Source organism: Odontesthes bonariensis, chromosome 21 (genome assembly GCF_027942865.1).
Source record: "Odontesthes bonariensis isolate fOdoBon6 chromosome 21, fOdoBon6.hap1, whole genome shotgun sequence".
NCBI classification, from domain to species: Eukaryota; Metazoa; Chordata; class Actinopteri; order Atheriniformes; family Atherinopsidae; genus Odontesthes; species Odontesthes bonariensis.
The window spans coordinates 19,903,379-19,924,067 of NC_134526.1; the positions used below are offsets into that span (position 1 = coordinate 19,903,379).

General features: G+C 41.3%; 2 protein-coding genes and 1 long non-coding RNA gene across 3 annotated transcripts; 2 read left to right on the plus strand and 1 right to left on the minus strand.

The window, feature by feature from the left end:
- Window positions 1-1,054: 1,054 nt before the first annotated feature.
- Window positions 1,055-4,354, minus strand: mrps34 (mitochondrial ribosomal protein S34). Its single transcript, XM_075453756.1, has 4 exons — window positions 4,250-4,354; window positions 3,633-4,007; window positions 1,935-1,977; window positions 1,055-1,535 (listed from the first exon to the last, which is right to left on the minus strand). Exons 2-4 carry the CDS (start codon window positions 3,948-3,950, stop codon window positions 1,237-1,239), a joined length of 660 nt encoding a protein of 219 aa, XP_075309871.1. The 5' UTR covers window positions 3,951-4,007; window positions 4,250-4,354; the 3' UTR covers window positions 1,055-1,236.
- Window positions 4,355-5,941: 1,587 nt separating this feature from the next.
- Window positions 5,942-12,516, plus strand: spsb3a (splA/ryanodine receptor domain and SOCS box containing 3a). Its single transcript, XM_075453755.1, has 7 exons — window positions 5,942-6,129; window positions 7,216-7,429; window positions 9,253-9,433; window positions 9,592-9,779; window positions 9,868-9,970; window positions 10,054-10,179; window positions 10,823-12,516. The coding sequence occupies exons 2-7, from the start codon at window positions 7,304-7,306 to the stop codon at window positions 11,212-11,214; spliced, it is 1,116 nt and encodes a 371-aa protein (XP_075309870.1). The 5' UTR covers window positions 5,942-6,129; window positions 7,216-7,303; the 3' UTR covers window positions 11,215-12,516.
- A 5,134-nt stretch (window positions 12,517-17,650) lies between these two features.
- Window positions 17,651-19,900, plus strand: LOC142371520 (uncharacterized). The gene is made up of 3 exons (XR_012768055.1): window positions 17,651-18,462; window positions 19,358-19,476; window positions 19,558-19,900. It is a non-coding gene; the product is annotated as an uncharacterized LOC142371520 (long non-coding RNA).
- The last annotated feature ends 789 nt before the right edge of the window (window positions 19,901-20,689 follow it).

Sequence of the window (20,689 nt, forward strand, 5' to 3'; positions counted from 1 at the left end):
AATAAGGATTATCCTTAAGTAACAAAAAAAAAAAAGCTAAACATTTTTGTCTCACAATGTCCAGAAAAACAGGTTTTATTCCAAGTACTCAAGTTATCTTATGAGTCCGAGAGTCATAGTGCTCATTGTTTCAACTGTACGCTTTAAATTATTCATGTTCATCACTAAACTCCCATCCACTTAACATAAAAAAGGGGCGTCAAAATGTTAGGAATACTTGTGAATTTACTGTAATGCAGTTCAGTGCACCACTATAATGACATTAATGAGAGTTATCACGTTTTACTATAATAAAGAAAAACATTCAAAGGAGAGCTGTTGTGTTTAGTTGTATTCGGTCTCAGAGCTGTACTTAATTTGGTGGCTTGTGAATGTAGACATTACACAGACAGAAAACCTCAAAGTCAACATAATACAGGTGCTTTACCACCAGGATAAACAATTAAATGTATTATCACAGCCGGTAGACAACTTGTGAGACCAGTTGTCAAAATGATTAAGTATGCTGTAGCTCTAAAGGCAAACTTCACTGCTTCATAAGAAATATTTATAAATTCTTTAGGGTTTTACAAGGTCCTGTAAGCTTAACAGCAGTTTTCCCTGACATAAAACAGGGATTTTTACATTAACACAAAAACTACCTGTAACACTATATATTGACACATGATGAATCTCTAAATCTCTCTCTTGATTTCATTGCCTCACGGTATCAGCTTCATAACGGTTGTATCACAAACCCAAACTTTCAAAAAGCACACAAATTTTCAAGATTACCTGCAGCGCAATGCACTGCAAATGACTACAGCAGTATTTCAAATTATATTACAACATAAATCAACAACTCTAATTATTATAGGCCCAACAATAAGGCTGAGATTTGGAGAGAATTCATTTCTTAGTGAATATTTACTTTTTTTAAATTTTATTTATTCTAAGAGGAGACTGAGGAGGTCTGTCAAGCTCAGTGACTGCATTCCTACACAGCTCTGACCAATCAGTAGCAAAATAAGTGGAATTAACTAAAAGAAGGTAGTAAAACATTGAGGAAATAAAATTACATAAAAGAATAATCAATTATCTCAAATTTAATATTTAGCACACCACTCAGTTACATACACATACGCAGGCCTGTATCAGAAGAACAGAAAACTCATTTGAGTCCAGCATTAAGGAGGACATTGACACACATTGGCGTTTAAAGAATTGGGAACCTTTAAGTTGAGAAGCACATCATTATCACACTGCTGTCCCCTCTTTCCACTGTCTCTCTTGTTCCTGCTGGCGGAAAAAGTCTTTGTTGAGCAGCACATCCCTCTTTAAAGGCAACGTCGGCTCCTCCGCCACTGTGCTGCCCCCGGCTTTACGTTCCTGGGCCAGCAGCATGGCCCGGAGCAGGGGCGGGTAGGGAACGTATCGCACAGGCGGCTCGGGGAGAGGCTCAAAGTCCTTGAACTGCTGTTCCATGTGTTTGGGAACCAGGCGCCAGTCGTGGTACATCACCTTGTCCACCTCCTTCACTTCACTCTCCTGTTTTCCTGTTTGGTACAACGGATTTTGAAAGTAATAATCACTCATTATTCATTCAAGTATATACTGTGCACCTAAATCAAAATGATTAAGATGTCTGAGCGAAGAGGGAAAACCCTTTCACACAGAAATTTGGAAGATTCATGAACAACTGTAAATCAGCAGCTGCTCAGGGAATTAACTTGTGGCACAGGTCCTAAACATGATGAACAGCTGAACAAAATACAATCAGAAACGGGTTTTCATACTTTATTTATGTACATACTGTAAAATAAAAGAATACTGCAAACAGTATGTTAAAACCAACGTGTTACTTTGGTCTGTGTGTTATTGTAGTTCCCCACATGACTTCAGTGTTCCTCTTAAACGAGGCTTAAAAAGAAGAAATGATTGAACTTGAACCTTACCTTTATATGTGAGGATCCCCCATGCTCTGCCATGATCCATATTCTAAAAAAGAAAACAGAAGGGTCCCCGTTTACAGGATATATCTTATTCAACACCCTTCCCAATGCCACTTATTTGTTGCTCAGTGGCAGTGACTGAGCCACAGAGGGCGCACACATTCGGCAGAGGTTGACAGACAGATATACGCAATGCTGTCACCGAAGCGGATTGTTTCGCTTATTGTTTTAGTACTGTATGATCAGTGAGGCTTTTCAAACTAACAGAAGGCTCATAGATCGATACCAAACAATGTTATTCAATTTTTTGTGAGGATTTTGCTGAAGTACGTAAGCAAAACCGAATAATAAAATGGCTCTTATCATTATAACCTTTTGCTCACCTTAATCACCTGTACTGAACTCAAATACACATTACATCGAATGTACAACCCCTGGCATGAACAGTGGAATCACCACACTCAGAGGCCGCTCATTAATCGGGTTCCTTCTCTCTTGTTTCAGAGTGAACAGGCCAGCTTTGCAGGGTGGCGCCTCGTCTCTTTTACAACATTCCTATTTCATTTGCTCGAACTTTTTCGACACAGCTGACTGAAAACAACCAACATCTTTTGCCACACTCCCAAGTTGTATTACCCTCATGAAGGAGTTTTAGAATCCTTTCCATTGTTTCCACTGGAAGCTCTGCTTTTTTTTTTTTTTAAGTCTTTTTTTGGCTTTTTATGCCTTTAATGATAGGACAGTTGGAGAGAGACAGGAAGCAGGGGGCAGAGAGAGGGGAAAGACACGCATCACAGGACCGCTCGGTGCGGGAGTCGAACCGGGGCCAGCTGCAGCGAGGACTGTAGCCTCTGTACATGGGGCGGCTGCTTAACCCACCACGCCACCGACCGCCCCCACTGGCAGCTCTCTTGACGCGGCCGTGTTTCAAACTTATTTAGGTACAAACCCAGACTGTTCAGCCATCAAATCTGCGTCAGATCTGTGTTTTGTTTATTTTTCTTATAAAATAAAAAAGTTGAAGGAACATCCTCCGAGAATCGAGATTCCATTGCAATACATTGCACTTATGCAAAGTGAAGATACATTTCTGAACAGACTAGACATGCAGTCTGCCAAACATGCAACCTCCAGACAACGGATACTTTCTACCCTACATCAAGTGTTTTATTTTGCAGGAAAAAGTTCCCGCTCTTTATTGTTATAAACACACCCATGCTAAAAAAACATATATATTAGATGTCAGAGCAGAAGCTGGGAATTATAGAGAGGGAACAAATTTTGTATAATGTCCAATAAAAGCAACATGGATGCAGGCCAGTCTGGGCTCAAAAACAGATCAATTTAGCTGCATTTAGACCAGTCAAACCATGTGTGGTGATCAGAATTTGGGAAACATGCAGACCTGGTTTAGTTTCAGCCTGAACATTGATTCACTGAGTGGTGTTATTTGTACCATACCTATGCCAAATGATTTCCTCTGGCATAATCAGAAGATTTGGGCCTTTTTGTAACCAAACCAATTTCTGCCATGAAATAACAAACTTCTCTTTTTCAGCATGCCCGCACAAGAAAATGTTGAATGAGATGGCAATTAATCAAGATTTCCCCTACATTTATTTAGGTTCACCCATGCTGAACTTATGTGAGCTTCAGTGACAGTGTCACTGTCTGACACGGGGTAATCAATCCTGTTCTCACCTCAGATGTATAGTCCACCTTGACCTTGGTGATCTGCCAGTAGCTGGGCTCTGTATGGTCCTCCAGCCAGGACTTGCGGGTGAATAGGTGGCCCACTCCGAAAAGCCTCATGCCCGCCAACAGAGAGAAGAGGCGGCTCTCCCTGCGGACATCCTGCCAGGCCAACACAGGCAACATCTTCCCCGTGAGGGGCCGCTTCATGGTCTCATAGTCCAGGGCGTACTTCTGGGACTCTCGCGGCTGTGACTTCAGCTCTCGGTACGCCCGGATCTTTCGAGCCATTTCTGCAATGAAGCGCAGCCTCTTCTTCTTCGCCATGGCTGTGCGACGTATCTCAAAAGTCCCCTCACAATCCTTGTACTGGCCCACGATATCCTGAAAGCGGAAATTAATGTTACATCTGACCGTAAAAAAGCTCAGTTTCCTGTGAGAAGAAACTTATATAAACATGTCAGCACAATAGTCAGTGGATAAGCACAACATACGCACGCTAGCTCGCTCAGTCCTTAAACAAAAAATAACAATTTCAGTATTATTCCAAACTACTGACAGACAGAGACAACTCTGCGCAAAGATGTAGACAATATTCCCACTATGAACATCTAAAATTTAAATACCCGAAAGGGCCTGGAGAGTTGAGCAGCAACTTGACCTCCACAAGCAGCAAGCGAGGAGCACAACTTCCGTTCAGCTGGTCCGATTGAAAATAGTTCCGTGTGGAATGGTTCCGCGGGAAAAAGCCCAAAACTACAGATGCGATCAAAGAGTCAAAAAGATTACCTCTTATTATCTTTTCCTAAACACTATTCCTTGACCTCGATGGAAAACGTAATGAAATCAAGCACAGATGGGAATAATAATAATAATAATAACAATAATAATAATTATTATTATTATTGTTAGTGTCAGTGGATAAAAACAACCTGAGCCCGCTAGCTACCTTAGTGCCTATTATTATGAGTATTATTCATAATAATGAATAATAATAGTAATGATAATGATACAAAGCAAAGTGAGCAAAATGATGAGCCAAAACGACGTTCAGAAGAGATGAGATGAAAAAAAAATACACATAGGAAGTAAATACATGAAAGAAAATACAGAAAACATAAACAAAAGCTTCCACAAAGCGAACTGTTGAGAGATTCATAAGTGGTTACAGATATCATGTGCTTTTGTTCAGTAGAAAGATTATACCATAATGTCATCTACATAAAAATGGTAATGTACATTTTGTGCTTTGATAAGATGGCCAGCAGACAATATGCATTTGGGAAAAAAAGGGAACCAAGAACTGACTCTTAAGGAACACCGCCACTGAAACCAAAACATTGAGAGTTTTTTTTCACAAGCTTAGAAATAAAAGGTTTTAGGAAACAGTTTTAAGTTTTCCAGAAAATCCCCAGGTTTTAGGTTGAAGAAAGCTTTATTCAGATTAAGCTTTATGTTCCACGGGTAATGATCTCAGTTATATCTCATTTAAAAATGAATGTTTAAAGATTGAAAAATTCCCCTAAAACTCCTTTCATAAAAAAATATTACAAGCACTGTCTTTAATTTACTTATCTAACTTTGGTCTTTGCAAATTGTATTCATGAATAAATACTTTTTGTGCCTAAAATGTAAAGAATCTTACTTTCATCAGTGGCTTGGTAGTATAAGTTTGTTCGGCACTATGATATCTATTCTCCTCCAAATAAATTCTCTGTTGTCTTTTATGCTTTTACCTGGTATCATTTCACTGTTTAAAGGTTTCATGGCAAACAATTATTCCTCTATTTTGGTTGACTTACATGAGTAATTATTGAAGAAAGATTAGATCATGTTGAAATGAGGTCATTTGAATTAAATGTACATTCCTTACTCTGGAGACATGAAAGTAATTTATTCATGCAAACCAATTTAAAACAAACTAGCTCATCAAAGTGCAGCCTTCTTCCACCAAAAAGATTACCCAGTCTAACCCTTGCCTTAATTCAAGGGTTTCAACATCTGTAACACCTGTAATCAGTTCAATAAAACAAAGCTCAAAGTATGGGTTGAAAATCACTATAAACTATATCTTATTCATCATATGTAATTACTTACCTTACTTAATATATTCTATGGCAAAACAACTAAGAGGAAATCTGCGTTAACTTGTAAGTAACACTTCTCACGCTATTTTGGTTGAGACTTTAGTTTAATTTAAACGCTAACTTCTGAGTTGACCTAAACAGTAAAACATTTAAACAGGAGAAATGTATTGAATAGCCTTAGTGAATCTAATAGGCTGAAAACTTCCTGTGAAGGAGCGTGATGTGCCGCGAGCTCCTCCCGAGTTGGCTGTTATTGTTTACGGTCACACTCTTGGAAAGTAGGTCATGGAAAAACGAAACGACGGGAGCCACTTACTCAGTCCTCGTCTTTTTACTATTCACTAATAACACAGAGTCTAGAAACGACAACTCTGCAGCGCTGTCAGGTTTATTTGATGCTACCAGTCAACAACAGACAGGTAAGCGTAAGGGCAGCCTTTTATTTACGGTTGTTAGCAGCAAGCAGCTAACAGCGGCTAGCATCACCACCAGCTAGGTCCTGTAACTCTTTCCTAATTCATAAATGCCAACTATCTCTATGCTCGGTTATACACACAACGGGGGCATCAAATTGACCTTAGCTGCAATGTTTTGATCTTGTTTTCGCACACTAACATTTAAATGCAAACGACATTTGGCGGGCTGAATCCGAAGAGTTAGCTTGCGTTAGCTTCTCGTTTTAGCCTGACAATGCGGCTAACTAAAGCTAATTGGAAAAAAAACTCGCGCATCAAATGTTTACCTCCCCTTTTGATGTCAGTGTTAGACTGCGATCAGACTAAAATAACAAGGTGGCGTTACGTTCTGTTGTTGGGATGATGTGACCTTTCACACACTTGATGATTTTTGTAATGTTGCGGTTAAACGGAGCCCCAAAAATCTGTGCGACTAAAATGTCAGAAAAGGCTGAGGTAGCAGGATTAATTGACGAAAGACAGTACTCAGATGTGTACAGTATGGGGGTCCGCATGCAAAACACAGTAGCAAGTTAGAAAAACGCAGCATGTAAAAAAAAAAAAAAAATCCTAAAGTGGAATGATTTTTGTGTTTTCTCAAATGTTGTTTTCTGATTCGTGTGTTTTGTGTTGATTTCTAAATTTCTGGGGTTTTTTTGTGTCATCTTTTTTTGTGGTGATCTTTTGTGAAATGCTATGTTTTCTCTGTTATTGTTTTACCAAACGTGTGTTTTTGTTTTATTGTTAAGCTTTTGACCTAAGGGCCTGCATTTACATCTTAGTTCTGGCAGATATGATACAACGCAGCATCTCTTTAAAACGAACCAAAAAAAATCAGGGTTATGTTGTAGGAAAATCCCCCCACAAAGCTGTGTCATATGTCACTGACAAACAAGTACCGTATATGCTTCAGTCGTGGAATTAGACCTGCAGGGTATGTGCAGTGGAAAAAAAAACTTGAAGCGGCAATTTTAAAGAAAGCATTGTTTATCTGACTCTGATTTTCACTCATGCCTTCCAGGATAATCATGTTGTGCTGTTTTTTTTTAGCACCTGGACTAATGTTGCTCTTGAAACATCTGGACTAAACCGTGACTCAGGCGCTAGCTCTTCTACCTGCGAGACTCTTGTTGCTGTCATGTCCAGACGAAGCCGCAACAGTCGTGCGTGGCGATATGTGTGGGGTGGGATACGGCGGGATGCCGATGCCCGCGCCCTTGTTTTGGCCTCTGAAACTGAAGAGTGGGGCTATGACCGCTTAGAAGTGAGTATACATCACCCGAAGAGAGATGAAGCATCAGTGGAAATGAATGAAGGTTTTGTTCATACACTGCAGATCATATGTCATTTTCAGACGCTCTGTTATCAGGGTCTAAAATTTACACTTGTCAAGGGTTAATGTTGGCAGTTTTTTTTTTTTTTTGCTCTTTATTATTTTGCAACTGGATCTGAGGTAAATGACCATCTGGTAAATGTTTGTGCCAAAAGAATCAACTAATGAAAGCAGAGAGAGTTTACTGTTTGTTGTTTCTTATTTTGTGACATTTATGGATCAGCTGTCTCTCTGCTTATCGTATCCCCCACCTCCCCCTACTGCCTCCAATTAGCTCAGGCCCATGCCAGCTATTTAACCAAAGTAACTTTGCTTCTTCTCCTGCTCCGGCTTTTTCCAAATAGAAATGAGACGAGTAGACAGTTTTATCATTTTCACCATTAAAACTGTGTTGATCAAGTGTTTATTTCATCCGCCAGTCCCACTGTTTGGTGAACCAGGAGTCGATTTTGAAAACTGAAAGCTGTTGTGATGACGAGGCTGGAAATATACACCACAGAGATCCCTCTCAAACTAAAAGCCTTTGGTTGTTACGAACACTGTGAGTGTACTAATGCCTCGGGCTTGAAGCTAAAGGTTCAGCTGTTTACATGCTTTGTTTCAGAATTGAATAATTTCTCCACAGAAGTGGTTGAAACAAGGCCGGGATTGACATGAAGAGAGAACGTTTACTTGCCCAATGGCCAAACTTAGGAGGCTGAATTGGAACAAAGAATGCGAAACAATCAAAAGGGTTTTGGACAATTATTATGATTTAGAAACTTACCAAACTTAGTATTAGTAACAAATACATGGCTGTGATGATTGAATCTGAAATGTTGACACTCTGAAGCCAGCAAACCCTTCATGATGACGCACACAAACATACCAGGGCCTTAAAAAGCTTAGTTTTCAGTAAGTTCAACCCCTACCTAAAACCAGCTTTAACCAATGGCTCTTTATGGAAGGTGGCCAGTGCCATCAGCTTATCTAGACAGCTTGGTCTGGCAGCTGGGTCAGAACAATCGTATCCTGATCCAGATGATCGGTCAAGGGCCCTTAACTTAAGGTAATACTTTTGCTAAAGGCCCATGCTTGATCGGACCATGCATGTTTCAGTCAGCAGGTGGCGTGAAGATTTGAGGGTTTCAGAAACTTAACTCTAAGCACCTCTGTAGTCATTCAAACCTCTTCTTGGGAAAGGATCTTCTGCGTCATCTATATCTATTTCATCTTTGGGTGCTTATGACAACTCGGACAAACCCAGGCTCTCATCTGTGGCCAGCGCAGTGGATAGAGACGAGACGGTTCAGCAGAAACTGTTGGAACCAACTCTGTGGGAATTTTGTCTGCTCTTTGACTTCCTGGCCCTGCCGTTGGTCTGTTTCTATTCTCGTTTTATTGCCGTTTTATTTTGCCTCGCAGTCTTTTAAGTGAAAGACGAGACAATTTCTCCTGATTGGAATGCAAACTGCATTTGAGGTCAATAACTAGAAGTCTTCAAAGATCAATAAATATGGATAAAAATCCTTAAAAAAATGAAAATCTGGAACTGTACTACCCACAACTGAATCTGATTGGTGAGGACAGTAAGCAGCATATCACCAAGCCTTGTAAGCCTTGAGCTTTGAAAATGTAGAGATGCGTTTATCTTTCCCATGCAGTGTTCAATTTGTCCTCTAAACAGGCTGACACAAAACCTCTGCTGTGTGGTTACCTAATCAGTGCTACTGACATTTAATTGGGCTGTTTTTTGTTTAATCTTCGCTCCAAAGTACAGCGATTCAGACTCAGAGGCGGACTTTTCAGCAGTGATGGTTCCTCCAGTCCCCAGTGCAGTGCCTGTTACAGGAGAGTCCTACTGTGGCTGCGATTCCCAAGCAGAGACCAACTATAACCCTCGTCTTCGAGGTTTTCACCAGGTTAAAGATTGCCACTGTGGAGAGGATGACCAAGGTACGTGACAACTACTGCACTTCAAGGGAAACTAATATAAGAAGCAAACCAGAGGATTTTCTGTCACCAAAACATGTTTGTGTGCTCACTGATGTTCAGCACAACACCAGTTAACAATAAAAATAATAATAATACATGTGATACTTGTGATATTTCAGAGTTTGACTGGGTTTGGGATGCCAGCAGCCGATCAACAGCAACATTACTGAGCTGCGACAATCGCAAAGTGAACTTCCACTCTGAGTACAGCTGTGGTACAGCTGCAATCCGAGGTTCCAAGGAGCTAGCTGAAGGACAGCACTTCTGGGAGATCAAGATGACGTCTCCTGTGTACGGGACAGACATGGTAAACCTCCAATCTCTGCTTCTTTCCATTCATTCACGCTCAACAAAAGCCTTATCAGTTTATTTTATTTTTTCTACTTTCTGAACAGATGGTTGGCATCGGAACATCTGACGTCAATCTAGATAAATACAGGCACACATTCTGCAGCCTGCTTGGAAAAGATGCAGACAGCTGGGGTCTTTCTTATACTGGTAAGATCCAAACGAGGGATTGGGATTGAACAGTAACTGCTTGAAGCATTTCGAGTTAAACATCATTCCATGAACTTTTCCAGGCCTGTTGCATCATAAAGGCGACAAGATGAACTTTTCCTCCCGATTCGGGCAAGGATCCATCATTGGAGTTCATCTCGACACATGGCACGGCACGCTCACCTTCTTCAAAAATCGAAAGTGCATAGGTTGGTACAAAGTCTGCTGTTGGTTAAAGTTCTTCCAAGTTACTAAGTGTCTAAGTGACTTGAGGGGGGTAATGTTAATGTTATCATTTTACTGTTCAAAGAAAATGTTTCTTAGATTACATGCAGGTTAGTAAAGTGCATATTTGGAGTACAAAAGCCATCAGCTTTCCTAAGCAGTTCCTGCTAGACATTAATACACCCTGTAATGCCACAAAGGGAGCTACAGTGGGTGTTTGAATTATCAATCACTTCCTTAATTATGGGGGGAGCTCAGGAGCAAAATGCTTTTCTTTAAAATCTATAATGTTATGACTGAAAAGAGGATAAATCCATTTAGTTAAAGAATACAATCATTTCTAATTTCTATGATATATTTTGTAACGAATGGAAATGCATGCAGTGCATATCTAAGCGTCTATTGTTTGAGGATTCTTTTCAAACCTGCATAAAGAGAAACTGTCCAATTACATTTGAGCCCTCATGTAATTAGCATTTTGCATATTAAAGAGCTGAGAAAACGTTTTTTTTTTTGTGAGGGGGTTTCTGTACTATAATGACAAAAACTCTCGTTGTCCTATTTTTTTCTCACCTTACTGTGTGAAAAAACAAGGTTTTCTAAACATTCTTGTCCTTCTTGATCTAGGTGTTGCAGCCACAGAGCTGCACAATAAGAGGTTTTATCCAATGGCCTGCTCCACTGCAGCCAAGAGCAGCATGAAGGTTATCAGGTCCTGCTCTGCGCCCACCTCCCTGCTGTACCTTTGCTGCGCCCGCCTTCGCCAGCTGGTGCCGGACTGTATAGACACCCTGGACGTGTTGCCTCTGCCACCGGGCCTGCGTCAGCTGCTCCACAACAAACTGGGTTGGGTGCTCAGTCTAAACAGTGGCACCACAGGAGAAACCCTAGATGGGCCCGAGCAGTCGTCACATTTGTCTGGTCCCCCTTTGGCCGGACCGTCTTTCTCTGAGAGCGACTCGGAGGGTTGTACGTCTGATCCCGAGGCCTGTCAGAGGAAAAGATGCCGCTGGACGTGACTGGACGGCTTCAATCCTACCTCCCCCTAAACACTGGCAGACATTACTGTCCCGTGGCATCCAATCTGGTGTTGCCTACCTGCCTCGAGCTGTTTTCAACATCAGTGTTATTCAGTAGAAAAGAAATGAAGCGGGATTGGTTGAGCAGAGGGACCGGTGCGTCGCTGGAAAACTCTTATTCCTGCCTGCACACTTTTACTGTGATGTTTTCTCACGCCATTCAGACATCTTCGTGTTAGCACGCATTCAGTGTCCAAAGCAGTTAAGTAACAAGTCATTTTAATAACTAGCAGTTTGTTGCCATTCGTGTATGATGATTCGTGACGTGCAGGAATGTTAATGTTATTGCAGGAATGTTATAAACAGTGTAACACTGACGTCAAGTAAGGCCAAATTTTGATGGTCGTCACGGTATATTTGCAAATGGGGCTTGTTGTTTTCCTCTAACCTGTACGCAAATGACATGTTGTTCTGAACCTAAATGTTATTGATGCGTTACCAAAGCGGTCTGTTACCTTTTTTTTTTAATTAGCATCTGCTAAATTCTGTTAGGGTCGTCCAAGTTCGAATCGGTGGGTATTCTTTATCGAAGCCAATATGTACGCTGTCAAAATCCTACGTGTTACAGGCAGGTAAGGCAAACCTGAGTGCACTTTTCAGCTCTTAGTCTTCTGCAAAAACAAAAATGTTTCCTTTCGTCCGTCGTGAAATACGAATGATGTGTAAGTAACTTCTCCCATGGTGGCGTCCGTGTTCCGTAGTGTAGCTCTTTTAATTGAAATCATGAGAAAAGTGCGTCATTCTTCAGTAACTTTCCATCGCTGTTCCACCTTTTATTGTTTTTAACAAGTGATTTTCTATGCCAATAGTTTTACTGTTAAACTTTTTTGGTACTGATCTGTTTATGCAACGTTTTATTTTTTGTTTCTTTGTCGTTTTCTCAAAGCCTTTCTCCATAATTTCTTTTCCAGACGCTTCTTTGACTATTCCTGAGTAAGATTAAGTTCTACTATACTTTGCTGTGCACTCAGTAAGCAGAAAATAAGTTCTAAAATATTTATGGAAACTTCTGAAACTAACTGCAGTCTAGTGCACTCCCCTGTGCTCCGTGTTTAATACTAGTATATTCATTTTAATAGTCATTATGTCATAACATGGCTGTGGAGTTGCAAGAAAAAGTTTATAAATCTATTGGAACTCACAGGATTTGTGAATTGAAAACTCACAAAAAGGTGGTTTGAACTTCATCAAAGTCTCATTTTACTCTCTAATCTTCTCCCTAATAAATTAAGGAATCACTAAGTGTCTGTATTTTCTTCATCTCCTCTAAACAGTATATCAGGTCCCGATGGATGTGTGGCTTTAACCCCAGTGTTCCAGCCTCAGAAGCAGTAATTCCACGTCCCTCATTTACGCAATACGAGTGTGTCATCACTCAACCAGGATTGGTTCCCTTAACTTGTATGCCCGCCTACTGCAAGAGCCTTTTGGACTGGCCTCCAGACTCTGCTCCAATCATGACAGCTGATAGCCCACCTCTACTACTTTAAAAGGATCCTGAAGCGGCTGAGTTGGACCTTCCGTCCTTAGTTCCTCTGGTTTGTCTCGTCTTTTGGATGTCTTTACCCTGATGAACCAGCCTACCATCTGGACATCTTTCATGTTACTTCCATTTGCCCCTCGCATGAACGGGGACGTAACACCCAGCATCTGTGAAGTATCCCCTCAACGTCTTACTGTAGACGTTTCAGCACATATTTTTAAAGAACTACAGAATACAACAGAAATGAGTGCTCCCAATATCTCTAATGTATCACATCATTCAAGACTTAGTCTTTCAATAATTGAGGGGGAGGTAGAGTGGATCTTTTTCTTTAGTAAATCCTTTCTGCTGGATTTAAGTCGGGCTGCATGTTTCACCAGCTCGGGTATGAAAGTATAACTACCGGTTCATTGTGTTTATCTTGTGCCAAGCCTCCGTAGTTCTCCTGTCAGCCAGTATTTTGACGTGGAGAGTGAACAAAGTGTAGAGATAAAAACTTTTTTTTTTTTTTTTTAAAGAACCAAAGTTACCCAAAACCCAGGAGTGAGTATGCTGAGCTGTAGCAGCGAGAGTTCCCCACGAATAACGATGATGAAAACACTGAGGCTCTTGGTTACAACCCAACTCGGTCAGGGGAGGCAACATAAAAATGTGTCAGGTCATTTATTCATTTATTCAAGGCAGCCAACAAAGAATTCAAACAAAAGAAATCATTCTGAAAGGAAAAGCGCCATCAAATTTAAGCTAAATTCAAGAGACGCTTTTATAGTTAGGTCCTCAAAATCAGAAGACCCTCTGTCAGTGCAAAGCAATGGAAGTTTTTCTGTGCCATCACAGTTTGAATACGAATTTGTGATATCGAATTTTTACAGCATCAAAATCAGACTCTGAATTTGAAAAACCAACAGTGTAAAAAAAAAATTCAGTGGAAAAAGAACTAGACTTAAAGGGGACATATTATGCAAAACTCACTTTTTGTGGGTCTTTGTGTTCATATTTGGGCCTCTACTGTTCCTTTAAACCAGGGGTAGGCAATTAGCGGCCCGGGGGCCAAATCTGGCCCACAAGATGGAATTTTTTAAATATGATTTTTCAAATATATTTTTCAAACCTCATGTTTTATCGCCTGTTTCATGAGAGACGCCAGGAGATGCAACATTCAGTCTAATAACAGTGCATAGAAGAAAAAAATGTTTTAAATTTAAAAAAATTAAATGCATTTATGTAAATCCAGAATAGAAAAACATGGCCATGGCCCGTAATACCATTGTCAGAAAAAAAATTGTCCCAGGTCCAAACTTAATTGCCGACCCCTGCTTTAAACACTCCAAGCGCGAAAAAAACCCCATCCATCCATTTTCTGTAGGTCAGTAGAAAGACTTTGGTGTCAAGAAAAAAATGCTGCTGTGAGCCATTTGGGTGGCTCCCTTATTGTGACGTCACAATAGGGGAATTTGCAGATACCTGTCGAGTCCCCACCCACTCCCCACCCTCTACATTAGTTGAAGATCCGCCATCTTGTATCGAGCATCGAGCATACGAGCGCAATGGCTACGAAAGGAAAATCACACATGAAGTGTTGTGTTGTTGGCTGCACCTGTGGTGCGTTTCTGGAGACCCAGGTGTCCAGCAGCAGCTCCAGTCTCTGCCGGTGATATCTCCCGGTGGTTTTCACAGCCACGAACAGGTCAGCCTGTGTGAGCTGTGTGCGCTCACCGCTCTCCTCTCCTGGGCCAGCCGCCTGAAATAAGTTGGGAAAACATCCGCGCCCCCTGCAGCCGGCAGCTCCTTCTGGTGTCTGCCAGTGAGCACGAGAATCCCGGCCACCAGCAGACAGGTGACCGCGGCAACAAATACACTCTCAGAAAATAAAGTACAGAATTGTACCTTTAGGGGTACGATGGCTTGTCACTGGGGCAGCACCCTCTGAAGGTATAGTTTTGTACCCTCATACTGAAGTAGCCTAACACAGACTGTCTATTGTACCCCAGCATGTAGAAAAAAAGGTACATATATGTACCTTTTACCACTTGAGTACATATGTGTACCTTTTGGACCCTCAAAAAAGGTACATATATGTACCTTTTACCACTTGAGTACATATATGTACCTTTTGGACCCTCAAAAAAGGTACCTTTGTGAAAGAATTTATGTACTTATGTTACGGGTAATCATATATTCGAGTGATGTGTGTTGCGCCATACACTGAACTTTTATTGAACTTTGCCTCTGCTTAGCAACAGCATGATATTAATGGTATAATCTGCCCTGCAACCGTCTGTTCTTTATCTGTAAGTTTCCTCCAGCGTGGGATGCGCAAGCCTTATTGTGAAAACGTCCTGTTGATCCGAGTCAAGCTACGTCATGCACCTCATGAGACTACGCCGCGCGTGCCAGACAGGAAACAACTCCTCTCTGTGTAACTTCTTTGTACCACTGCATAAAAGCTTGTGTGCCGCACTTTAACGGCAGAGATCTCTCTGCATGCTCTGAATGAACATGTATTTTGAATAAATCAACTACCAAGGCACATAATGGACTTAGTTAATTTATTTGACTTAAGAAAGAAAGATTTTTTCCTCCACACCTTTTACCACTTGAGTACATATATGTACCTTTTGGACCCTCAAAACAAAAGGGTAAACAGTACACGCAGCCGGAGGCTTCTCATGAGCGGGGCGGGGCGTGGCCAGCAACAGCTTATTTGCATAAACGTGACAGAGCCCTTTAAACGGTTCAATTTGGGAGAGACTGAAACTGGCAAGAATAGAGCTGGTGAAATCTCTTTATGTGAGATTGATTTTGTGCAAAGAACTTCATGAACATGTTTTATATAGCCCATAGACCAATTCTAACTTGTTTAAAGAGGTAAAATATGTCTCCTTTAACATCCGGGTAAACAGGGAGAAGCAATCGATCCCTGTCTCAATTCATCCAACGGCAGCCAATCAAGTTACGCTCCATTGGACAGATCAGCCATGTACACCAATGCGTGTGATGGTGCTTCAGTGAGTGAGTTTACTTTATTTGAGTAAAAAATTTTGTAATGGATATTACTCAATATCTATTGAGCTGATCTGATGAATTGAGACAGGGATCGATTGCTTCTCCCTGTTTACCCGGATGTTTTTTTTTTCACTGAATTTTTTGAAGTTGAATTTTTTTCCACTGAATTTTTTTCTTACACTGTTGGTTTTTAAAATTCAGAGTCTGATTTTGATGCTGCACAGAAAAACTTCCATACAAAGCTTCCCTGAGTGAATGAGTCCTCCTCAGGGCTTTTTGAAGCAACAGGTGTTTGATCAGCCGTCTTGATTGGTCCAGTGTCCCCAATCCGGTCCAATGGATTTCCCACAGGAGGCCAAAGGCTCCAAGCAGCCAATCCTCAGTGTGTGTTGCCACACTGAAATCTGCATAGATGCAGGCTGTACCACTTCTTCCAAGGCCAAGGGCCGTAACACACTCTTTCACTACAAGTTTGAGCTGGTACTGCAAGACTATACACACACACACAAAAAAAATGACCAGGTAATGAATATGTAGTGAATTAAATGGCTTCAGGAACAAATCAGGATTTCTTAATTTACTTTCCAAGAGCACAGCGCAAAATGTTTGTAGCGTTGAAGCATCGGGTAATAATTGTATTCATGAATATAAGTTAATGAAACACACAGAACACGTTTCATACTTTGCTTGTAAATTAGATATTTGAGTTGGATGACGATGAAGCCAATGTTGTGTCTATCTTTGTCTCTTTTAGCGTTCACACCTCGTGACACAGGAGTCGCAGCATTCCTTTAGACTTGTTAATGAGTACAGCAGTTATGAGGAATTTGTCTTGTTCCTTCACAGTGAGCTTGGGGTGGAGCCAACTCCACCCTTTGACTGTTGGAGCCCTAAAGAAAAATGAGCACTGACACATTCTGATACTCACTAAAGCAAAATAACTTTCAGTCACACATTAAACATCATCCGACACTGTGATATTTTTCTCTGCAGTATTACCGGACTCACAACTCTTGATGATGTGATTGAATGTGTTGAAGGTGTATTATAACATTCAGTCAAATGAAGCGAGAACATTTATATAAATCCAGTGCAGAAAGTGACGCTGCCTAAATGAAGCGCTGAATGGCAGGAAGCAGAGGGGACTGTTGTCCTTAAAGCCCAACACTTTACAGCATTTATTTGTCGAATGTTCTTTTTTTATTTACTGTTTTACAATCGTAAACATCCTGCATTTTTGTGTTATGCTGTAAACTGTTTTTTTTTTAATATTGTGCCAGAGTCTACAACATGTGGAAGTGATTTAACAAGAGAAGCAGACACAGGGGGCCCTTCGACCCCTGCTGCCAACAGCTGGCATACAGATGTGTGGAGACAAAACACAAACACTCTGTGGAGTTGATTTTCCTCACAGATTATTATATAGTTATATAAATATCTGCTGAAAGTTTGGGTGATAATGGTTATCAGCAGGAACCCGAATGGTCCTTTGGCTTCATTCTGAGCTGCTTGGGTCCTGGTGCTGAGTGTGGTCGCTCTCTCCAGCTGGGCTCTCACAGCTTTGGGGTTCCGGCAGTAGTCGTGATTTTTAGCTGGATTGCTTTTTTTGAGCTCACAGCAGACATGAGTGCTTCATACACAAACCTCCTAATGCATTATTGATCCATCAGCTGTTGTGTAACATCCCAAACAAACAAGATCAATGTTTCTGTTATGAAATAAGTCATCAATCTTTGTCTCATGACACAAGAAATATATTACAGTAACTAACTGCTAACAGGCCCTGGGCTGTTGGCTTCAGTTCTGACTTTAGATGAGCTAATGTACCAACATGTGGAATAAATTACAGCAAATAAAAAATCTTGATTTGGAGAGACTCTTTTAAAAACAACTCGTTTACTTACAAGGTCGAGACTTTTGCATTCACTGCTAACACAAGGTCACCTCTTTTTCTCCAGTGTTTTCTTATAACATCCCTGCTTCAGATGTGACCCGACTGTCACTTCTATAATGAGGCCACTCTCATATCAGAACCAGCGTTACGTAAGAGCTGACGCTCACACGGCCACACGCCCATAGAGCCTGTTTGGGAAACAGTTCATCAGTCGAGCCCCTTCAACAGCATACTGAGTATCTGGCTGGAGATGGAAACACTGCCACCTTCTCGTGTGTGAAACAGACGTCTCAGTGAAGGAGGAGGGGAGAGACAGAGAGGCACACAAAGACTCTGAGAAGCAACAGTCGCTCCCAGGCAGGGAGTCTGACACAACACTCCAACTACACAGCAGAAAACTACTGTGTGAGTCACTGACAAAAACCACCAAAGAAGACAACAGCAAACCTGAGGACTTCCATAAGAAAAGAGAAGAGATGAGGAAGCTCACAGTGAAGCCAGATTAAGAGCAGCTTGAGGAGAACTGAAGGATTTGTTTTCATGCATCTTCAAAACTTTAGCTTAAATCAAAGTGTGGCCGTCATCAGTTTGTATGGAATTATGCTTCCAACCCTAATCTCAGTCTGACTGCGAGTCTCTGAGCTCCCCTCCTCTGGATGAGGCTCTGCAACAACGAACAAACAAGCTGCAAAAGAAGAAGCTCAGTCTGGGAACAAATCACATCTCCTCCTCATCTGTTGGTTTTGTCATTTCTGACACTTAGTCTGAGCTCGGCTGAGTGGGAAAACAGCAAAAACTCTCACAGGTGAGCGATTTCAGTGTCTGTGGAAGCGCAGCATGAGAGGGTTTATAGCTGCTGTGGCCAGAGCAGAATGTGAAGAATGCACGTACAATTATGGATATGTTACATTACACATTGGGAAGTTACATGAAGCTGCTTTAAAATAAGGACAGAGTAAGTTACATAAAGGTCATAAACGGTTTGCCATTAATTTCATCAAAGCACACTGTGTTCAGTAAAACTGAACAAGATGTTTGGCAACACGTGGCCTCACATCACCTCCTTATACGTCGTTATTCAGACTTGCTCGTCCACATTTTCCAGGCTTCGCTCTAAGCTTACTTAGCTGGTCGCTCAAACTAAATACATTTAAACTGCACATGATATCAGTGGTGTTTGTATTATTCTGTAATATTTTGTATCACAAAAAAAAACATCTCTCAAAAGGCCACAGGCTGTCCCAACCGTTTCAGCACACAGAGTGTGGGCACAGCAGCACAGTCAACAATAAATCACATATAACTGGATACTCCAGCACCACCCATTAAACACAGCACTCTGTTCATACTGAACACAAAGGGACAGATGTAAATGTGTCTTACAGAAATCTGACATGGGCTTAGTTATGTTGAGCCTGTCAAATCCCCTCTGTATCATTTCACTGGTGAACAGATTTCCTCTTAAAGAAAAAAACCTGCTTCACACGTGTTTGTTCACAGGCAGTAAACTCCTCCCTCTCCTTCTTCTCGCTGTAATCCTCCCACAGGTTGAAAAGCAGACAAACTGCACCTTAAATCTGTTTAAAACAACACCATCTTATCCACTCAGTGTTGGAGAACAAGTAGTAATAGTTTTATCCTGAGACTATCCTGACACTGTTTGAGCCAAATTCAAGCTCGGCCTTTTCCTGCCTCATCAGGATGGATGCCAGAGAGGAGACGCTGGGCCTCCTGAACAAGATATGGCTCAAGCTGCAAGGTCTGCCCAAAGCCCACCCTGCAGAGCTGGGAGCCTTCTTCATCATCTTAACCTTCATCTGTGAGTCTCTTTGCTGCAACACATTTCTTGTATAATTTAAAAGTCCGCTGATCGTGACAATGCTCATGTGCTCTCCCTCAGTCATGGTCCTGCTCATGATGGCGCTGACCTGCCTGAACTGCTGCTGCTGCTGCTGCTGCTGTCGCAAGGCCAAAATGAAGGGACCAAACGTTTGAGAGAATGTGCTCCACACAGGTGGAATCAATCAGATCGCCTTTGAACACTGAACTTCATGGCATCTAAAGACAATAAGATGGTTTAAAGCAGGCTGTTTCTTTTAAAGAAAGAACAATAAGTCTGTCAGAATAAAGGAGAACTCATTCTCAGGATTCCTGCTCATGTAACCTAAAAACATCATGCAGGGTGTGGACAAAAAAGGCCCAACCCTTAAAGAGCAAAGTGTCTGTGTCAAACACAGAGAAGGATGAGCCAAACACACGAGCCGAAGATGCCGGGCTTTCAGAAGAATCAACGTTCCTGGGAGCATCCCTGCGCTCCACAGCAGCACCTCTGGCCTGAGGAGAAGGCAGCGCCCGCCCCGGCTGTCTTATATACCAATATTAAGGATCAGACATGACGACAGGGATTTAAATAAACAGTGAGCTGTACAGTGTGACATGAAGGGAAATGCTACATTTGTTTAGAAATGTCTTTTAAAACCGGACTATTGTCACTGTGATGGAATTGGAAATGACACCTATGCATACAGGCAGTAACATTATGCAAAGTTAGCTTGTAAAACAGGATCCTTTCAGGGAGACTCGTCTTTAAAGCTCAAAGTGTTTCTTGATAATAGAATACAAATGGAGAGTGAGTCTGCTCTCTGCTGTACAGACACTGAAAGGACTACATTGTTTCACAGACGGTGATGGAAGTTATAGTGAAAATGTTCAGTGAAGATGAGACGCCAAAGACAAGTTCAATAAAGTTGTATCAACTTTACAAACCTGACCTGTCTTTGTCCTTTGAGACAGACCAGGATTTATGTCAACCTCCAGCACATCAAAACTGCTCCTATTTCGAAGAAAGTTTTCACAATCTGTTTCTCTGCAGGAGGTTTTGCATGGATCATAAAAATTCAAAGATTCAGAATCCTCAGACGTGCTTTGGTCCATTTGTTTTCAGTCATCTGGTTAGAAATGGTGTTGTTATATGTGTACGTTAACCAGCGTGAAATCTCAACAGAGATTGAAATATCAAGGTAGTGTGGCTG